The following is a 20571-nucleotide window of genomic DNA, read 5'->3' as shown; positions in this document are numbered from 1 at the left end:
TTCGAAAGACTCCCAACATTCTAGGCAAAGGTAATAAGAAAGAGACCCATACCTAGTAAAATTCTTCACCTCTGACCATAAATAAAAAAAACCTAGATTCTTCTAGACAGAGTAAGTTATTTTTATTTTATTTTATTTTTTTTAAAGATTTCGTTTATTTTTTGACAAAGCAAGAGAGAGAGAGCACAATCAGGGGGACTGGTAGGGAGAGAGAGAAGCAGGCTCCTGTTGAGCAGGGAGCCCAACATAAGGCTCCATCCCAGGACCCTGGGATCATGACCTGAGCCAAAGGGAGACACCACCCAGGTGCCCCCAGAGTAAGTTATTTTTAAAGGGAAAAGCTTTAGACTGGTGTCTGAGTTCTCATTTGCTACACTGGATATTAGAAGGAGTAGCACCTACAATTTACTGAACAAAAAGCCTTCTCTATGCAGTCAAAAAATCCTTTCCCTGTCTGATGAAAGATATTTTTACATAAGTAAGAATTTAGAGACTACCTCATGTAAGCAATATAAATAATATGCTCAAGACAGTACTGTAACAACAAAAGCATCACAGTAGAGAAACTCTGAGATAGAGGAAAATTGAGGGAAAACGGGGGTGAAAAATAAACCTTGCAGTATGTGTGTAAAAATGTAAATCTATTTGGATAACAATAAATGACATTAACGGGTGTAATATAAATGCTAAATGTGGAGTCTCAAAATTGTAATTGCTATCCTAAGCATAGTCTGGAAGTATAAGTACTTAACTCCATAGAATCAGGTTGGTATAGTTTTGAGCCTAATTTAGCAAAAGAAATATTTGTCTGAAAAACAGAAACCTGTTTGATATCTCTTTTTCTAGTTTGTCTTTTAGCTGACTGCTTCACTACATAATTTAATAGATCTTGTCTTAAAGGAGGAAAGCAAAAACAGGATTTGGTGGAGAAATATGTCCAAAGTTCCCCCCCCAAAACATTTCTAGGCAAACAGGCTATATTTTCTAGATACTCACTATCTACCTAAAACTCTATCTTAGTAAGTTTTCAAATATTGAATGTGCATTCATGAATTTAAAACCTCTCACAGGGAAACTTGAACCCTCATCCATTTTTTAAAACAGTTTGGCCATTCCTGAAAATGATTGACCCTGCAATTCCATTCTTCAGTATATATCCAGAAGAAATGAAAATATATGTCCCTACATGGCTTGTACATGAATATTCATGGAGTATTATTCATAATAACCCCAAGGTAGAATTGATTCAAATGTCCATCAGTTGATGAATAGACAAATGAAATGGGTTCTATCTATACAATGGAATATTATCTGGCAACAGAAAGAAATTAAGTACTGATCTTATATGGATAAACCCTATAAAAATTATGCTAAGTGAAAGAAGCCAGTCACAAAGAACCATATATTATATGATTCTCTTTGTAAAACAGTCAAATCTATGGTGACTGAGATCAGTGATTGCTAGGGGCTGGGAGAAGAAGGGAATGGGGGCTCAGGGTTTATTTTGGGAGTAATAAAAATGTTCTAAAATTGATTGTGGTGATAGTTGTAGAATTCATAAATGCACCAGAATATACTTATTTTTTACACTTTAAATGAATAAAATGTGTGGTACATAAATTATATCTCAATAAAGCTGTTGAAAAAAACCAAAGCTTATCCTATGCCTCTAATGGCCTATCTTTCCAGTAATCTCTAAGTCTTTTATAAAATAATACATAGTCAAAGAATGGCAGTAAAATTTCACCTAGATTGGTAAACTTTGTGAATGGATTGGTTAGCATTTCATGTGCCTTTTTCTTGCTCTTTCTTTCTTTCTTTCTTTCTTGTCACCTATCAAAATGAAAATGGCCAACAGACATATGAAAAAGTGCTCAACATCGCTCGGCATCAGGGAAATCCAAATCAAAACCTCAATGAGACACCACCTCACACCAGTCAGAATGGCTAAAATTAACAAGTCAGGAAACGACAGATGTTGGCAAGGATGTAGAGAAAGGGGAACCCTCCTACCCTGTTGGTGGGAATGCAAGCTGGTGCAGCCACTCTGGGAAACAGTATGGAGGATCCTCAAAAAGTTGAAAATAGAGCTACTCTACAACCCAGCAATTGCACTACTGGGTATTTACCCCAAAGATACAAATGTAGTGATCCAAAGGGGTACGTGCACCCCAATGTTTATAGCAGAAAGGTCCACAATAGCCAAACTATGGAAAGAGCCAAGATGTCCATCAACAGATGAATGGATAAAGAAGATGTGGTATATATATACAATGGAATATTATGTAGCCATCAAAAAAAAAATGATATCTTGCCATTTGCAATGACATGGATGGAACTAGAGGGTATTATGCTAAGCGAAATAAGTCAATCAGAGAAAGACATATATGATCTCACTGATATGAGGAATTCTTAATCTCAGGAAACAAACTGAGGGTTGCTGGAGTGGTGGGGGGTGGGTGGGATGGGGTGGTTGGGTGATAGACATTGGGGAGGGTATGTGCTACGGTGAGTGCTGTGAATCATGTAAGACTGATGAATCACAGACCGATACCTCTGAAACAAATAATACAGTATATGTTAAAGAAAAAAAAAAAAGATAGTAGGAAGGGAAAAATGAAGGGGGGGGTCAATCAGAGGGGGAGATGAATCATGAGAGACTATGGACTCTGAGAAACAAACTGAGGGTTCTAGAGGGCTGGGGGGTGAGGGGATGGGTTAGCCTGGTGATGGGTATAAAGAGGGCACATACTGAATGGAGCACTGGGTGTTATATGCAAATAATGAATCATGGAACACTACGTCAAAACTGATGATGTAATGTATGGTGATTAACATAACACAATAAAATTAAATTAAAAAAAGAAAAAAAATGAAAGGGTAATGAAGATTGACAATGTGATAGATCTTCAGTTAACATATGAACAGACCAAAGATACCAAAGACATCTGTTACTGAAAGTAACACTTTCATTGGAAAGCTTTTGGTTACCATGGGGGAAAAAAAAAAATATATATATATATATATATATATATATAAAAGAATTTTTGTAGCTTACAAAGGTTTCTGTTAAGGGAAATTCCAAAGTAAGGTGTTAGAGTGGGTTAGACTTACGATTCTATTGAGAACATAAGCCTTCAGCTGCCCTGTCTTTAACATGCCATTGGTTTGATATGTCTTTGAATTCATGATGATGTCTCTCTTGTCCAAGTGTGTTCTTTTCCTTCCATTTTTATTTCCTTATAACCTCACTTATTTTTAACTTTCTGCCATATTTTTATGTGTATTGTATGTTTTAAAATGTATTTCTGAAGAATTGGTACCTGATAGGAAAATAAGCTTTGTTCACTGATAGAGAAAAACATACATAAAAAATTTTACATTAAATAAGATGTTTTTGTTAATTGAAAATTTCAGTTACCTTACACTAAACCAGAAACCCTTTTGTTTGCTTTTTTAATTTTTTTTTTTTTAAGATTTTTGTTTATTTGCGAGAGAGAGAATGAGAGACAGAGAGCATGAGAGGGAGGAGGGTCAGAGGGAGAAGCAGACTCCCTGCCGAGCAGGGAGCCCAATGTGGGACTCGATCCCAGGACTCCAGGATCATGACCTGAGCCGAAGGCAGTCACTTAACCAACTGAGCCACCCAGGCACCCTTTTGTTTGCTTTTTAAATCTTATTTGGAAAATGTCTGAGAAGTGTCAGTTCTCCTCCCTACCCATGAAAATAAAATAGGCATTTAGATTATCAGTGATAGCTAAAAGGCTTTGCAGCTCCCAGATTTCTTACTGTCAACAAATATTTACTGGCTGCTTATTACATGAGACTCTCATTGAATAGGGAGGATTGTGTTGAAGATGATATAGGATATTGGGTTGAGTTGTATCTTGAGCCCGGAATATCTTAACTGAAGATTCCAGTTAGAGTTTATTTTACATACATCCTAACAGGAAAATGTATCCAAATGCCCATCTTCCAAACTGATTTCCCCATCAGAAAATGTAAACTTTTTTTTTTTTGTCTTAAAAAAGAAAGGTTTGACTTGGCTCTTTGAAAATATCATAAGCCCTCTTGTGTATTATTAACGAAAAAAATATTCATGACACTTGTGAAAGAATGGTAAGGCAGATCAGGGGGACTATCATGGTAGCTGTAGGGATCAGCTACCATACAATGGGGTTTTGCAGTAGGGAAGAGAGATTGGGCTCAACTGCAAATACAACAAGGAAAAGTGGGAATTTATATCCAAGGAGTATGGTTGTGGGAGGAGGGGTATCAGTGGATGGAAAATTACTAAAAGCAATGAATTGAAGAGGGGATTCTGGCTAAAGTGACCTTATGGGATTCTTGCTAAGGGCAGGAAGGGTGATCAGACATTGCCTGATGGATGGTGGGGGATGAGGAACATGATTAGGTACAAGGTAATCACCTAAATACTGAGCAGGGGAATTCTGGCTAAACCATTTTAAGAATCTTGCTAAAACTGTGCTCTTAAGGGACATGCCCAAGGATGGGGTCTGGTTAGGCTCAGAGGACCTGCATAGAGTTTGGTCATGGAGAGAATCTTTGTCTGTCTATGCACAGGACTAATGAGGTAGTGGGAAGAAGGATTTCCTATGTCAGCAGGAGAGGAGAAAAGACCTCAAGTAGGATTGTCATCAAGTTAGATGTTCACAAAAAAAGCATAAATTCCAGACATGGGCACCAGCTTGTTATCTCAACATGAAAATTTTTTCATAAAGATGAGGCTTTGGCAATCTGAATATACTGCATAGTGGGTCTTGTTCCAACATGTGAAATTAATTCACTTCCTTCCCATCCCTTTTTTGAGAATTTTTACAAGTAAACAGCACATTTGTTCATTAATCAAGTTGCATTCATTTAGGTAGTCATTGAGGAGGTTAAGAAAAAGTGTGAAGACTTGAGTTCTTGCCCTCGTGGAACTTCCAGTCAAAGTTGTAAGACGCCCAGAAAAAAGTACACGAATCATTTTTTGATATGAGCTTCAAAATGGAGGGTGGATGATACCACACAGGAGGCACGTGACTCTAATGCATTATTTTCATTCAACTAGAGCCATCTTTGAAGTTGGCAAAGTGGATCAAGTTACCACTCTGCTTTAAACCCTTCAATAGCTTCTCACTGATTTAGGCTAAAGAATAAAATCCTTTGTATGACTTTCAAGATTCTCAATGACTTGCACTCTTTCAATTTCTCCAAACAGTGTTTCATTTTCTAATTTACTTCATTATCCAAGTGAGTATTTACTGAGTTTTGCTGAGTTTTCATATGATTTGTACCAGGCTCTTTCTTTTACTTTCTCTCTCTCTCTCTCTCTTTTTTTTTTTTTTTCCCCTTACCAGGCTATTTCTAAGTGAGCTCATTAATATTGTGGCAGCTTACAGAGATGGCAAAGGGTCCCTGACATTTAATATGTATTTGAGTTCTGATGAAGGTGGGGTCTGTGGTTGAGGATGTCCTTAATGACAGTGTACCCTTTCATTTTATGACACAGTGAATGAAGAACAAACATTCCTGCATTTATGATCACACCACTGCTAGGTCACCAGGTGAGTTGATAGAATTGAGTTGGTAGGACCCTGCTACAAGCTTACTGTAATGCTCAATGACATTTTTCTTCTTTAGCTCTCTTCAGTGTTCCTTATCAACACACCTTTTTCTGACTATAGTGAATGAAGATACTCAGATAGAGATATGTCCCAGTTGTTTAACTTGGGAGTCTGGGTTCCAAAGGAGAGCTCACTGTGGAGTAAAAGGGGCCCTTATTTTTCATTAGATGGCCACCCTGATGAATTTCCTTGATTGTTGCTCTCCCTATCATGCCCCGTCTTTCAAATTACTCAATGAGATACATTGGTCCCATACACTTGTGTCTCGGTGGCACTCTTCTTGTTTTTTTAAGGAACTTATTTGTGGATATGTATGGCTTTTGATTTGAGGTTGGTCCTATCCCATCATTTGCAGTCCTTAAATGAACCTTGTGAACTATTTAAACAAATATTTAATAAGGACACATCCTTACTGCCCAGGGGATATTCTCTGAGGAGAGTGCTTGCTTCCTTGAGAAGCGTTTTCTGAATAAGACTATTGTGTATTTGTCAAGGATGAAAGGAAGTACTTATTTTGGGGCCAGACAGAGCACACAACCTGTATCTTGGTAAATCCCTGAGGTCCCCAAGGGAATGGTGGTTGGTAATGATAACATTGAATCACAAATCTTGACTTAACTAGATAATTTCTTAGGGAATTCAATTCTCAGCTGTCATTACAAGGTCTTCCTCTCTCTTTCCTGTTTTGGTGCTCTTTATTCTTTTTTCATGTTTGAAGTCTACATTTTCAGGTAGTTTTTGCTGAAGGTTGTGATTGTTTTTCTTATTCACATGGTTTTCCCTTTTGGAGAGAAAGTGAAGAAAACAGAATCCAAATGGCTGCTGGATCAGTGGGCTGCATAGTTATGAAACCTTAGAGCTCTGTTTGCAAGCATCATTTACTCATTGGCTACTTTACACTATGTAATGTCTTTGCATTTTTAAGATGACCATATTTTGGGGCACATGGCAGACAAAAGACTTTTTATTTTCCATTTCATGCATTTGTTTATTTAAAGAGTAGAACAAAGACAACAAAATGACATTTAGTTTTAACTTAATGAACTGGCTTCATGGAAAAGAATAAGATTACATCATATTGGAGCCAACCTGGGGAATCAGAATGAATTAGTGCCTTAAGGGAAATACAATTTTCCGGAAAGTAGAAGAGCTGAGAAGCCACTGCTGCTTATTATAGGTAAAAGACATTTGGAAGTAGCCTAGATATTATAAAAGCATGTCTCAGAGACCTTTATTGATAAAACTAATACTTTTCATGAATTATAATATAGTATATATATAGAGAAAAACATGTTTCTTTTGTGGTATACCCATTAAATATTACACTGTACTCTTTATCCATATACTTGATCTTGTAAGTTCTTTTAGCTTAGGCTTAGAGACATAGCAAAATGTTAACCCCAAATAAATTTTAAAACAAAATAAAAAAGACCAATGAACTAGATGATTTGTGACATTCAGTCTGTCAGATTGAGTCTGTCAGTCAGATTCCCTGAAATGGGCCTGATGACTTGAAAAGTCTCTGTTTTGGCCACAGAGGGCTCTGTTTCTGATCTTTTAAAGTTATTTACTTGTCAATTCACCTGTGGCTAATTGGGTTCCTCTGAAGTGAGAAAAACCCCATGCAGAACCCTCACAGACTTTATTGGTGATTGACATTCAGGACGGACATCTGTTGTCTCTCTGGGCCATCTGGCTGTATGGTAGTTATTACTGTTTTGGGGAGTTGTTAGTTTGAGGGTGGGGCATGAACAGCCATTTTCAGCTTTTCTTGTAGATATGTAGTCTCTGACCAGATGAACATGTCTCCTTCTGGCCTCAGGGACCAGTGTTCATTGAAGATGCCATAATCCCACAAGGGAACTTTTCACTTAGTTGTGCTCTGGATCTGATAGAGTGGGTTTTGCTATACTGAGTCTTGTAATTCCAACAAGCTTCTTGTGAATTGTCCTATTCTTCCTCCACCACAATGTGCCTGGAGAAGAATCTTGCATATATTAGATGCAGAATACATTTTTCTTCATTGAAAAGGTTTTTCTAATGAAGGATTTAGATGACTTGCAAGGAAATATGTTAATGTGGCTAGCTATGTATTAAAATGTATTAAAATACCACATTTTATTGACAAAAAATCAGTTTATTATGGGGATGAAGAGGATTGATTACCTGCCCATGTTAAATTATTCTTAAAATTAGCTTAAACATTTTCTAGAGACATGAAACAATGGTACAAGACAAGACTTTTTTTTTTTTTTAAAGATTTTATTTATTTGACAGAGAGAGACACAGTGAGAGAGGGAACACAAGCGGGGAGTGGGAGAGGGAGAGGCAGGCTTCCCGCCGAGGAGGGAGCCCGATGCGGGGCTCGATCCCAGGACCCTGGGATCATGACCTGAGCCGAAGGCAGACGCTTAACGACTGAGCCACCCAGGCTCCCCAAGACAAGACTTTTGAAAATGTCAATTACTAATTAAAATTTAAATCTAGACTAATGGGTATTTGATTATAAAGCAATGGTGTTATGTCTTGAAAATACCAAACATCATTTGGTAGTCAGCCTGGAGGGGCTATCTTAGTCCTATTGCTGCATACCAAAAACATAATTTTTCCATGACCTCTTAAGCACCTGCCAACATCTTCTAGAAAATTAAACAAACAAACAAAAAACAGAAAAACCCTTCAGATGACAACAGTGATATTGTTATGCAACAAATAGAGGCCAGAATTATTTCCCTTTGGAATATGTAATTTCTTAAATTCAATGTGAAGTCAGATTCAATTCACTTTTATTAAGTCTTAAGCTTTTTTTAAACATGATATATTTTTTTTTTCTCATTAAACTTTTGTTTTAATGGGTCTCAAAACTCTGTGACAGATTTTTGGTCAAGTTGTTTCGATTAAAAAGTACTGATTTTAAAAACTAATAACTTAAAACTGCCACACACACACACAAAAAAACAAATGGTCCACAAAACATCCTCCTTTCCTTCTGAAGGTTTTACGATGCATTGTTATCATTAACCAGTCTTTTACTATTAAACTTAAATGGCCAATTGACACAAACAGTTCTGAGACCATTCTTCCACCACTGATTAAGACTGGGGTGGCAGGTATTGGGGATAATATTCATTTAGCCTTCTGAGCTTTCTGGGCAGACTTGGTGACCTTGCCAGCTCCAGCTGCTTTCTTGTCCACTGCTTTGATGACACCCACAGCAACCGTCTGTCTCATGTCACGAACAGCAAAACGGCCCAGAGGAGGATAGTCAGAGAAGCTCTCAACACACATAGGCTTGCCAGGAACCATATCAACAATGGCAGCATCACCAGATTTCAAGAACTTGGGACCATCTTCCAGCTTTTTTCCAGAACGACGATCTATCTTCTCCTTCAGCTCAGCAAACTTGCAAGCAATGTGAGCTGTGTGACAATCCAGCACAGGGGCATATCCAGCACTGATTTGGCCTGGATGGTTCAGGATAATCACCTGAGCTGTGAAGCCAGCTGCTTCCATTGGTGGGTCATTTTTGCTGTCACCAGCCACATTGCCACGACAAACATCTTTGACAGATACGTTCTTCACATTGAAGCCCACATTGTCCCCAGGAAGAGCCTCACTCAAAGCTTCATGGTGCATTTCAACGGACTTTACTTCAGTTGTAACATTGACTGGAGCAAAGGTGACCACCATGCCAGGTTTAAGAACACCAGTCTCGACTCGGCCCACAGGGACAGTACCAATACCACCAATTTTATAGACGTCCTGGAGAGGCAGGCGCAAGGGCTTGTCAGTTGGACGAGTTGGTGGCAGAATGCAATCCAGAGCTTCAAGCAGTGTGGTTCCACTGGTATTCCCATCTTTACGGGTGACTTTCCATCCCTTGAACCAAGGCATGTTAGCACTTGGCTCCAGCATGTTGTCCTCGTTCCAACCAGAAATTGGCACAAATGCTACTGTGTCGGGGTTGTAGCCAATTTTCTTAATGTAGGTGCTGACTTCCTTAACGATTTCCTCGTATCTCTTCTGGCTGTAGGGTGGCTCAGTGGAATCCATCTTGTTAACACCAACAATCAGTTGTTTTACACCCAGGGTGTAAGCCAGAAGGGCATGCTCACGGGTCTGCCCATTCTTGGAGATACCGGCTTCAAATTCACCGACACCAGCAGCAACAATCAGGACAGCACAGTCAGCCTGAGATGTGCCTCTAATCATGTTTTTGATAAAGTCTCTGTGTCCTGGGGCATCAATGATGGTCACATAATACTTGCTGGTCTCGAATTTCCACAGGGAGATATCAATGGTGATACCACGTTCACGTTCAGCTTTCAGTTTATCCAAGACCCAGGCATACTTGAAGGAGCCCTTTCCCATCTCAGCAGCCTCCTTCTCAAATTTTTCGATAGTTCTTTTGTCGATCCCACCACATTTGTAGATCAGATGACCAGTAGTGGTAGACTTGCCCGAATCTACGGGTCCAATGACGACGATGTTGATGTGAGTCTTTTCCTTTCCCATTTTGGTTTAGGTTGAGTGGTGGTTTTCACAACACCTGTGTTCTGGCGGCAAACCCATTGCAAAAAAAGAAACATGATATTTTTAATGTGCATTATCACACTGAGATAGATGCTTTTCATCTTTTTATTTTCATTTTTTATCTTCCCAGGTTTGTGCAAGATGTAGGGAGAGACAGAATTTAACCCCAGATTCTATGACTTTAGGTCTGGTATTTTTCATATGTTACCACAGTAGCCTTTAGAAAAAAAAGGGGGGGGGGGGCGCCTGGATGGCTCAGTTGGTTAAGCGACTGCCTTCGGCTCAGGTCATGATCCTGGAGTCCCTGGATTGAGTCCCGCATCGGGCTCCCTGCTCGGCAGGGAGTCTGCTTCTCCCTCTGACCCTCCCGACCCTCCCCCCTCTCATGCTCTCTCTCTCTCAGTCTCTCTCTCAAATAAATAAATAAAATCTTTAAAAAAAAAAAGGGTGCAAAACCAGTTATTCTAGTTTAGGGCTGTCCCTCTGCACAATTGTTGAGGACAGATCTTTACAATTACTAAAATCTGTTTAAACTCATTTCAACTCTTGTTCATTACTCCTTTACATTACTTCTTAAGCTTCTTAATTCTTTTTTAAAATCACAGCCAAAAATCACTCATATCAATACATATACAATTAAAAACAGCATAAAGTAAGCCCTTCCCCTCTAAGAAGAAGCAAGTGCTTCTACTCAAGAACTGGTGCACTAAGGAACAAATTCTTTGAGCACATGGGGAACCTGTAGTCATCGGGAAGAACTATTATAGTGGTGGAGAGCACAGGATGTAGAGTCAAAAATCCCTGTGTTTGAGTTAGTCCCTCCATCTTTTCTGAGCTCAATTTCCCCATCTGTGAAATGGAAATAACAATAGCATTGCCTCTTTGGGATTTAGTGGGGAGTAGTAGATAAAATGCAGGCAGTGCCCAATACCTGGCACATAGGAAGTGATCTCTTACTTGACAGATGTTACTGTCATTACTACCATCTCTGTCATTACTCTGTTCCTGCTCTACTAATCAGTCATTCCTGCAGATCGCTGAGGAAGGCCAACCCCTGAAACCTAGCTCTGTATCTTTAAGGCCATGGCACTGATCAGCAGATACACTGCAGCTTATATTGATATAATAGCAGGATTTTTTGTGTCCTGGAACATGAGAGAGTTTTTTTTCGTTCTACTTTCACAGAATGCTTTATATGAATCTTGTTCCTTATCCCCTTAGATCACAGACTGACAACTAAATGGGTTAGAAAAGACTGTTTCCTTAAGGTCTTGACTTTGGTGAAAGAAAATGGGAGTTAAAAAGGTCTTCTTTATCACTCTGCTCCAGGATATAAGAAAACTTCAAGCAGGTCTCCATCATCAGTTGACATCAATGTGACAGATTCAGAGGTCAGTTAATGATGTAATATAGTCAGGGTTCCTGCCTGGAAGTGTCTCTTTGGGATTATCATTAAAAAATATCCCAACCATGAAATACTAAGTGAACATTTTTCTTTTAGTTAACAGTAGAAAGCTCTAAGATCCATGTGTTACATATCATTTAATATATTTTCTTTTCTAACAACTGAAAGCAGATGCATTTTCACTCCTACCTAATCACATAATCAGTATTAAGTTTCTATTACAGCTTTGTAGTATGTACTGAGCAAACAGTTGTAGCCAATATCAAAGTAATCCTTAACCACATGGAAGTTACATCTTAGGGACAGAGAAAGGAAGACAGATCCTGTTTAGCAGTAGCTCATGAAATATTATATGTAAAATGACTGGGGAAGAAAAGAATGCTATGAAAATATATAATAAGAGTACCTTGTCTCTTTTAGGACTTGTGCTCTCTTTGTTTTAAGGGAAAAATAAGAGTTTTTACTTGTTTGATTTACAAGACAATAGAATCAGATCTGAGAACACAACAGGCTTGAAAGCTTTTCAGACTCCTCTGAGACAGGGCTGATTGAGAACCCATAGCCAGGCCCCTAGCTCAGACTCACAGCAAGCTATTCCTGGGGCACTCCAGGCTGCTCTGTGACTCAGGTGAGTCTCCCTGTGCATGGTGAGGACTATGCTGGGGACTGGGTGACTTTCAGTGCAGACCTGGAGATGTGGCTGTTCCAAGGACCACTAGAGCTCAGCCATGATGAGTCAACTTGAGGCTACAATGTTAAACAGAAATGCACTGAATGCTAAGTAGCCAGAGATGATGTATTATTATCTTGGAGGAATTGGTATCTATGCCACCTGAAGGGTAAGTAGTACACCAGGCAGAGATGAGGAGGAAGAGAATTCCACGTGAAAGAGGCAGCTGATATGAAAGCCAGGTACTAGGAAGCCAGGTGAGTAGAGGAGAAAGAATTTCATTGTAGCGAGAGAATAGAGGGTGTTGTGTATAGGGGGAGATGGATGGCACAATGGAAATATATAAAACTTAGAGGTATGAAGAGGCTTGTAGTGAGGAGCCCCTAAATATCTTAGAGGAATAATGATGGACTTGAGGAGGAATAGACCAATCTGTGTGAATCTTGGCTTTGGACATAACTAGTCTCCCTGCCCTGAGTGTATGTATTCCTTTGTAAGGTGAAAAGAGTAATATTTATTCCATAGAGCTATGATGGGCATAAAGTGAAATAAATGGAAGAATACACCTAAAGGGCCAGGCATAATACTAGCGCAGAGTTGGTATTCTTGAAATGTCAATATATGTATATGAAGGCAATTATTAGAAAGATATGAATGTTCAACCTGTTATTTCTTTGTAAGAGAACCACAGCTACCGGAATGCATGCACATGTATATGTGTTTCTTTGTACATAAATTTTCATTGGCTCCATCTCTGGGGGGAGGATGTCCATCTTTGGTATGGACGACAGGTATTTTCTGTCTCCCTGAAATGAGAGAACATTAGGTAATTATATTTGTGAAGAATGGATGTGTATTAGTTTCTTCTTGCTGCTGTAACAAATGACCAGCAGCTTAATGACTTAAAGCAACACAAATTTATTATCTTACAGTTCTGGAAGTCGCCAGTCTGAAATGAGTTTTCCTCGGATAAAAGGAAGGTGCCAGCAGGGCTCTGTACCTTCTAGAGGCTCTAGGGAAAGAATCCATTTTTCTGGCCTTTTTCAGCTTCTAGAGGCCACCTGCTTTCCATAACATAGAGCCCCTTCCTCCAATTTCAAAATCAGAAGTATAGTATCTTCTACTTTTTCTCTGACCCTCCTACCTTGCTTTTGTTGTGTTTATATTGCATCCACCCAGATGATCTAAAATAATCTTGCCATTGCAAAACCCTTTGCCATGTTAGGTAACATATTCACAGGTTCCAGGGATTAGGATATAGACATTTGGGGAAGGTATTAATTCTGCCTACCACAGGGTCTATCTTTTTCTAGGGGAAAGAGGAACCAATATTGCTAATAATTCTGGCCCTGGTTTTCATGGGGATCAAGGTTTTTCCTGATTGGCCATGAAGGGCTTCTATGGGTGAAGACAAAGGAACGTGGCTTCCGTCTTCTTCTGTTACGCTACCCCTTGTTCTTGTTCTCTAGACACTCAGGCTTCTTCCAGGCTGAGCTCTTGGCCTGGGTTCATGGCCTAAAATGCCTCACCATCTTCACTCAGTTAACTCCTCCTCAGTCTTTGGATCTGTTGAACTATCACTTCTGAGGTTCAACTGCCTCTGTTCTTGGGGATTGAGCTGCATACCCCCTGCAGGAGTTGGGTCACTCCTGACTCAGGGCATATTCATTTGTATCTTCACTCATTTAACAAGTATTTATTGTGTTGTTACAGGTTGGGGGTGTCTGGAAGTAGATTTTGAGACAATGTTAGGGCACCATATGTTTATCAGAGATCATCATTTATGAAAAAGGCAGGGGAAGGATGCACGTATGGGCAGAGGAGGACATCAAATAGTGATACAGGCCCTGACAAATTCCAGGCACCCGAAGGAGGAAGAACATAGCCTGTCACAGTGAGCTGTGCCAGAGCCCAACTCACAGCCTGTGGGTGGTTGGCCTTGGGATGCGTGTGACCCTGGACAAAGCAGCTCTCTGCAGTAGAGGCAGACCCTGAAGCAGTTGACAGCTGGAGGTCTTCAGCTAGTCACAATCCCCACAGTTGTGCAGCAAATCCGTTCTTGATCGGGATTCTGGAAAGTACTTCTCTGTGTGGCCAACACAGCACGTGCGGTGTGCCAAGATCTTTTCTAACTTTTCTGGGCACAAGTGATATAACAGGGAACAAAACAGATGAAAATCTCTGTCCTCATGCATTTTACATTACAGTGGGAGGAGATAGATAATAAGTAAATGAATAAGTAAATGAATATGTAATATATAGATGGTGACAAGTGCCATGGAGAAAAATACAGCATGTAAGGGGGGGATAGAAAGTACTGGGGGGGAGGATTTTAATGTTTAGAATGGGGTCAAGGAAGACCTCATTGAGGAGGTAACATTTGAGTTAAGGCCCAAAGGTGGTGAGAAAGGAAGCCATATGGATATCTGGGAACAGTCTCCATGCAGAGAGGGAAGTGCAAGTTCAAATTGTCTGAAATGGGAGCAGCCAGGAGGCCAGCATGGCTGGAGTGGGAGTTTGAGCAAGAGAGAGGAGTTGAGTTCAGAGGAGCAGTGGGTCAGATTGGGGCAAGATGATGTAGGGCCTCAGGAACTATTGTAATGATTTTGGCTTTATGTGGAATAAAATGAGAAGCTTTTGGATGGTTCTTAGCAGAAGAAAGATACCATGTGATTTAGAACTATTTTTAAAAACATATATCAGTGGTGCTAAAAATGGTGCAACAAAATTGTAGAGTAATCGTGGGACAGCCTGAGGTTACTTGGAGAACACAAGTACTCACATTCATCCAGGGAGTTAGAGGGAACCAGAGAATGATCACAGACTTGCTGAAAACCAAGGGACTGACCAAGAGAGTTCAAGTTTAATACTCTCAGTACATAGAATGACAAGCTTATTCTGGTTAATTACTGCACCTTTGACTCCTTTTCTGGGGAAAAGAAGGTGACTGTGTCAGAAGCCTAGGTATTAATGAATTGCTCTGTTTTGGTTTTTCCTTGATTTCCTACTGTGCATTGTATCTATTCATGGTTACAAGTATTTACCATAAAGAGTGAGTTGATAATTTGCCAGTTAGAATGGGCTTGCAGCTCTTATTTACCTATGGAATAGTTCAATTGGATGGCTACTATTTTCGAAAAATTGTATTTGTGTTACTTCAGTTTCTTTAGTGTGTGAAGTGATATATGTTAGTATTTCTTGGTTTTGTTGATCTAACTTTCATTCACTGAGGACTAGCAGAAGCTGCTAAGTGCTAGACATTTGGGTATATTCTGGTGACTCAATACATACAGAATTTGGCACTTGCTAGGATTGGTAGTCTAGAGCTGTGGTTCTAAAAGTGCCTCTGGACAAGCTACATGACTTGAAACTTGTTGGAAATGCAAATTTTTAGGCCCCACCCAAGACACATTCAGTTAGATGGGAGTGGGGCTCAGCAATCTGTACTGTAACAAGCCCTCTAGGTGATCCTGAGGAATGCTAAAATTTGAGAATGCTGGTCTAGAGATGAGAAAAATTAAGATTGTAACAGTGAAGAAACACAGCTGAAAAAAGCTGTAGGTGCTGGGTGAGTCCAGAGGAGGTGGCCCTATATCCATGAAAGGTGGACCACATCCAAGAGATGAGTCTTAACAAAACACGGATTAACTATGAAGAGGCAGTGGAAAAGGACCTCTAGGCCAGTTGCGGGGGGCAACAACCACAGTGCATGCAGTTTCCTATGGCTGCAGGGTTGGCAGCCTGGTGGGCTCTCAGGATACAGATGGAGAGGTGGCTAGATATTAAGACCTTTAAATACTACCTCTAAATAATTCTTCTGGCTATATTCCTTCAAAAAAAAAAAAAAAAAAGACTGTTGCTAAATTCTTGGGGATAACAGTTGGAGGAAGTTCATAGTGGGGAAGAGGATCAGAATCACCGTGTAGAGTTCTGTCCTCAAATCACCAGCTCCTGCCATCACAGCCAAGGCTCATGTGAAAGCAGAGGAACATTTGGTTCAAGGTACGGCCTCAGGGGTTCCTCCTAAGATGGAAAGAAGAGATCTTGTCTTTCTGTCTTCTCAAGATGATGGTGACACTGCTTCTCCAGAACTGATTCCTAGGAGATGGTCATGTTTCTGGGCCTCCCGTGGAAGTGGATGAGACATTTAAACCATGCCAGTTCTGTCTCAGCCCATGTTCCCCAGGGCTGCTTTTTCAGGGGTAGCTCTTGAAGCATTCCCCGGGGTTTTTGTCTGCCATACCTTTATTACTTTAATTCTTTGTACTACTCCTTGCTGTTCTTCCACCATTAGTCAGGTATTCTGTAGCTAAATTACAGTACTTGGAGAGTGAAGGTTTTCCAATATTTTGCCCCTCTGCTGTGATAACTTCTCTAACTTGAGGTAAAGTATAAAACTGATTTTGAGATTTTGATGTTAAATAAATTACAAGCTTCCAAATGGCCTAACCTTGCATTTTCTGCCTGATGTTTAAAGTTACTTGCTTACCAGGGTTTTGTTTTGTTTTGTTTTGTTTTAAGATTTTTACTTTTTTTCTCTATGGGTCTTTTATCGCTGCCTTGCAGGGCTTCTGTAGAAAGGTATATTTTTACATGTGATTCTTCAATGGTGAAATTTCAAAGTAGATTTGTTATACTTTTAGGCTTCGGGCTTTTAGGACTCAGAGTCTAAGACATTTAAGTGAAATTGTTTGTTTGCTTTATTCTCTGCAGCCTCTAGCAGGTGCTTGTATTCTAAGTGGCTTAATCATGGAGTTAGGTATTGGGGGTTTCATTTCCAAGGCAGGAGAGAATTCTGGATTGACTCTTAGACTGCATTTCAGTGGTGTTCTTTCTTTTTGCTGGTGCATCAAGTTTATGTGAGAGAGCAGTGAAGTATGACACCAATATAAAAAACTGTCAACGATGTGACTTTGCCATTAAGTGTTTTCACCCTTCATCCGGACAGTCTGCAATCATACACTATGATTCTTTCAGAGTGCTCTTGGCTTCAAGGTAGCCATGACTTTTCTTTCCTTATCAAACTCAATCAGATTGACTTCTGGATTGGCCATGTAAAAAGCATAGTGGATGTATCCTTTCCCTAATAAAACAAACATGTAACTGCTGAAAATTATATATATGATAAATATATAACATATAAGGGATAGAGCTATATAAATTTCTATATCTCATCAAAATTAACTTTGTGTATAAACCGTGATGCATTTTTTAAGCCTTAGAGCAACTACTAAGAAAATATATATAGTTAAAAAATATGTAGTTAAGAAATCATCAAAGGAAATTGGAATTTTCCTGCATTACTGGTAGTAATATAAAATAATGCAGCCACTTTGGGAAACAGTTTAGCTATTTATCAAAGTGTTAAACATTGAGTTACCATATGACTCAGCAGTGTTACTACTAGGTATGTACCCAAGAGGAATAAAACATAGGTCCACAAAACGTTGCATATGAATGTTCATAGTGACATTATTCATCATGTCTCAAAGTATAAACAGTCCAGATGCCCATCAATTGATCAATGAATAAATAAGATGTGGTATGTTAATAGAGTATTATTTGGTCAGAAAAAGGAATAAAGTACTGATGTATGCTATGACATGGATGAACTTTGGAAATAAGTTGAATGAAAGAAGCTAGACACAAAAGGCCAAGTATTACAGGATTCCAATGATATGAAATGTTCATATCAGGCAAATTTATAGAAAGTTGATTAGTGGGTTCTAAGAACCAAGGGGAGTGGGGGGTAGTTACTAATGGGCATGGATTTCCTTCTGGAGTGGCAAAAATTTCCTAAAATTCTGTGTTAATGGTTTCACAACTCTGTGAACATACTAAAAAAGATTGAATTATCCACTTTAAAAATGGTAAACTGTATGGTATGTGACTATCTTAATAGAGCTATTCAAAAATCAACACAAAGCATGCTTCATACTTTTTAGAAAGCACTGAGTATAAGTTAGCGCCATTCAAGTGCCAAAACTCTATCCCTTCATGCTTGCTGTGAAGTAAGCGGGTAGGTATGCTTTTTACTTGTATTTTACCAGTGAGCAAACTGAGGCTGAGACAGGTTAAGGAACTTGTTTAGGTTCCCACATACTAATCAGGTAAAGGAAACTTACAGGGAATACAAGTTTGGAATACACTCCAGAAACTGTTTTTCCCATTGTGTCACAGATTTCTCTCATGAAGACCTGTGGGTCTCATTGCTATCTTTCTTGCCTTGACTCCAAAAAAACAATAAGACTCCAAAACATTAGTTTTTATAAAGTTCTTAGAAAATATAGAAAATGATAAAGAAGAAAATGAGCAAATAACACCCCCCCAGAAAGAAAGCTCTCTGAATATTTTTATATAATTATCTTTAGTTTTTCCTCTAAATGTCTATGAATACATATTCATTTATAACATAATTCAGATCACACCATATAGATAATGATTTAGCTGCTTTTAAAAAATTAATATCTCCTGAGTAATTCCCCATGGCATTGTTCCTTAGAAACATAATTTAATAACTGCCTAATATTTACTCTTGTGCGTGCATCATAATTTATTTAATGCCTTCACTGTTGGACATTCAAATTCACTCGAGTTTTTTAACTTTAAGAAAAGTGCTGCGTACACAAACCTTTGTTTGAATTTGACTATTTACTTAGAAGAAAGCTCTAGAATATATGAACTTTGAAAAGATTCTTAATGTGTATAACCACATCGTTACCCCAAAGGATTTCATGAAGTTTTTGTACTAACAAAGCATTTGTAGGGAAGCTATGAAGGACACCAGTGAAGTGTACGAGTCAGGAAATCTGGGCTTGAAACTTGGCTCCACCATATTCTAAGAGCATGAGTCAGAATTCTACAAAGAAACAGAACGTGCACGTGTATATATATATATATATATATATATACATATATATATATATATACATACACACACACACATAGAGAGAGAGAGAGAGAGAGCGCGCACATTAAGAAATTGGTTCACGCAATAGTGAAGGCTTTAGTGAAACCAAAATTTGATGGGGAGGGCCAGCAGACTGCAGACCCAGGAAGAGTTGCCATTGGAGTCCAAACGCTGCCCCTGTTCTGTTAAGGCTTTCAACTGATGAGATTTCATCCACACACATTGTGGAGGGTGATCTGCTTGACTCAAAGCCCAGGGATTTAAATGCTCATCTCATCCAAAAACACCCTCACAGGAAGACCCGGGGTAATGTGTGACAATGTATATGGGCACCACGGTCCTGTCAATTTGACACATGAAACTAACCATCACACTAAATGTGTCTTGCATTTGCTCTCTACCTCTGTTACCTCATCTGAAAATGGAGAATGATGTATTTACAGTCATGAATTTGAGAAAATTAGAAGAGTAAAATATATGAATCATGTCTGGCACAGAGTTAGCACACAATAAATATTAGCCTCTACATTATTGTATCACCTTGTCATGTCTGACAATTCTTATCATTTGAAAATCTTGCTAATCTTAAAAGATATCTTACTATTAGCCACTTGGATTTTCTCCTCAAATTGACTATTTCTGTCCTTTGCTAATTTTTGCTTGAGGCTTTTGTGCTTTTTTGTTGTTGTTGATATATATAAAATTATGAAATTTAAAATCTCAAGTATCTATATTATTTTTTATCACTACCATTAAAGTATACATTCATTTATATTAAATTTTTATATGTATTCATATTATACATAAAAATTATTTAAATATTTGTATGTTTTGGATATTTTAGCTTGCAAGTTTGTTGTGGGCAGGGACTGTCTTATGTTATTTTATGACTTTCTAAGCAGCTTATAAATAGATGCCTGAGAAAGTATTTGCTTATGAGAATTAAGTTCAACATGGAACTATTGAAACGAACTTCTCCTAAAACCTTTCCTAGGCAAAGCAGTATTTTCTCTTTCCTCATTTATTGTTCACCTCGCTCTGTTTTTCCTTCTGCATGTCCTGCAGCTGTCATTCTGTCATCTTCCTTCTGAGCTGAGTCCCAAGGGAAGAACTGGCTATGTAGTCTTTTTTATTTTTATTTATTTATTTGACAGAGAGATAGAAAGTACAGGTAGGCAGAGAGGCAGGCAGAGGGAGAGGGAGAAGCAGGCTCTCCCCTGAGCAGGAAGCCCAATGTGGGGCTCGATCCCAGGACCCTGGGATCATGACCTGAGCCGAAGGCAGACGCTTAACCGACTGAGCCACCCAGGCGCCCCCTGGCTATGTAGTCTTGATCCTGAGTCCCCTGGAGAAACTTTTGATTAAATGATGATGATGATGGGATAATGATAAGTATCTTCTGTTGTACACCAACCATATGCCG

At 39.0% G+C, this 20571-nt stretch overlaps 1 protein-coding gene across 1 annotated transcript; it reads right to left on the bottom strand.

Annotated features, from left to right (window-relative positions):
* Positions 1 to 8726: 8726 nt before the first annotated feature.
* LOC110584812 (elongation factor 1-alpha 1-like) lies at positions 8727 to 10166 on the bottom strand. Its single transcript, XM_044916576.1, has one exon. It carries the CDS (start codon positions 10143 to 10145, stop codon positions 8757 to 8759), a length of 1389 nt encoding a protein of 462 aa, XP_044772511.1. The 5' UTR covers positions 10146 to 10166; the 3' UTR covers positions 8727 to 8756.
* Between the last annotated feature and the right edge of the window lie 10405 nt (positions 10167 to 20571).

Source organism: Neomonachus schauinslandi, chromosome 1 (assembly GCF_002201575.2).
Source record: "Neomonachus schauinslandi chromosome 1, ASM220157v2, whole genome shotgun sequence".
NCBI lineage: Eukaryota > Metazoa > Chordata > Mammalia > Carnivora > Phocidae > Neomonachus > Neomonachus schauinslandi.
The sequence above is the reverse complement of the archived record's forward strand: the minus strand, read 5'-3'. Positions and strand labels throughout refer to the sequence as shown.

Bases quoted from the DNA above. Each gene is read 5' to 3' on its own strand.
- LOC110584812 (XM_044916576.1), bottom strand. From the start codon at position 10,145: ATGGGAAAGGAAAAGACTCACATCAACATCGTCGTCATTGGACCCGTA.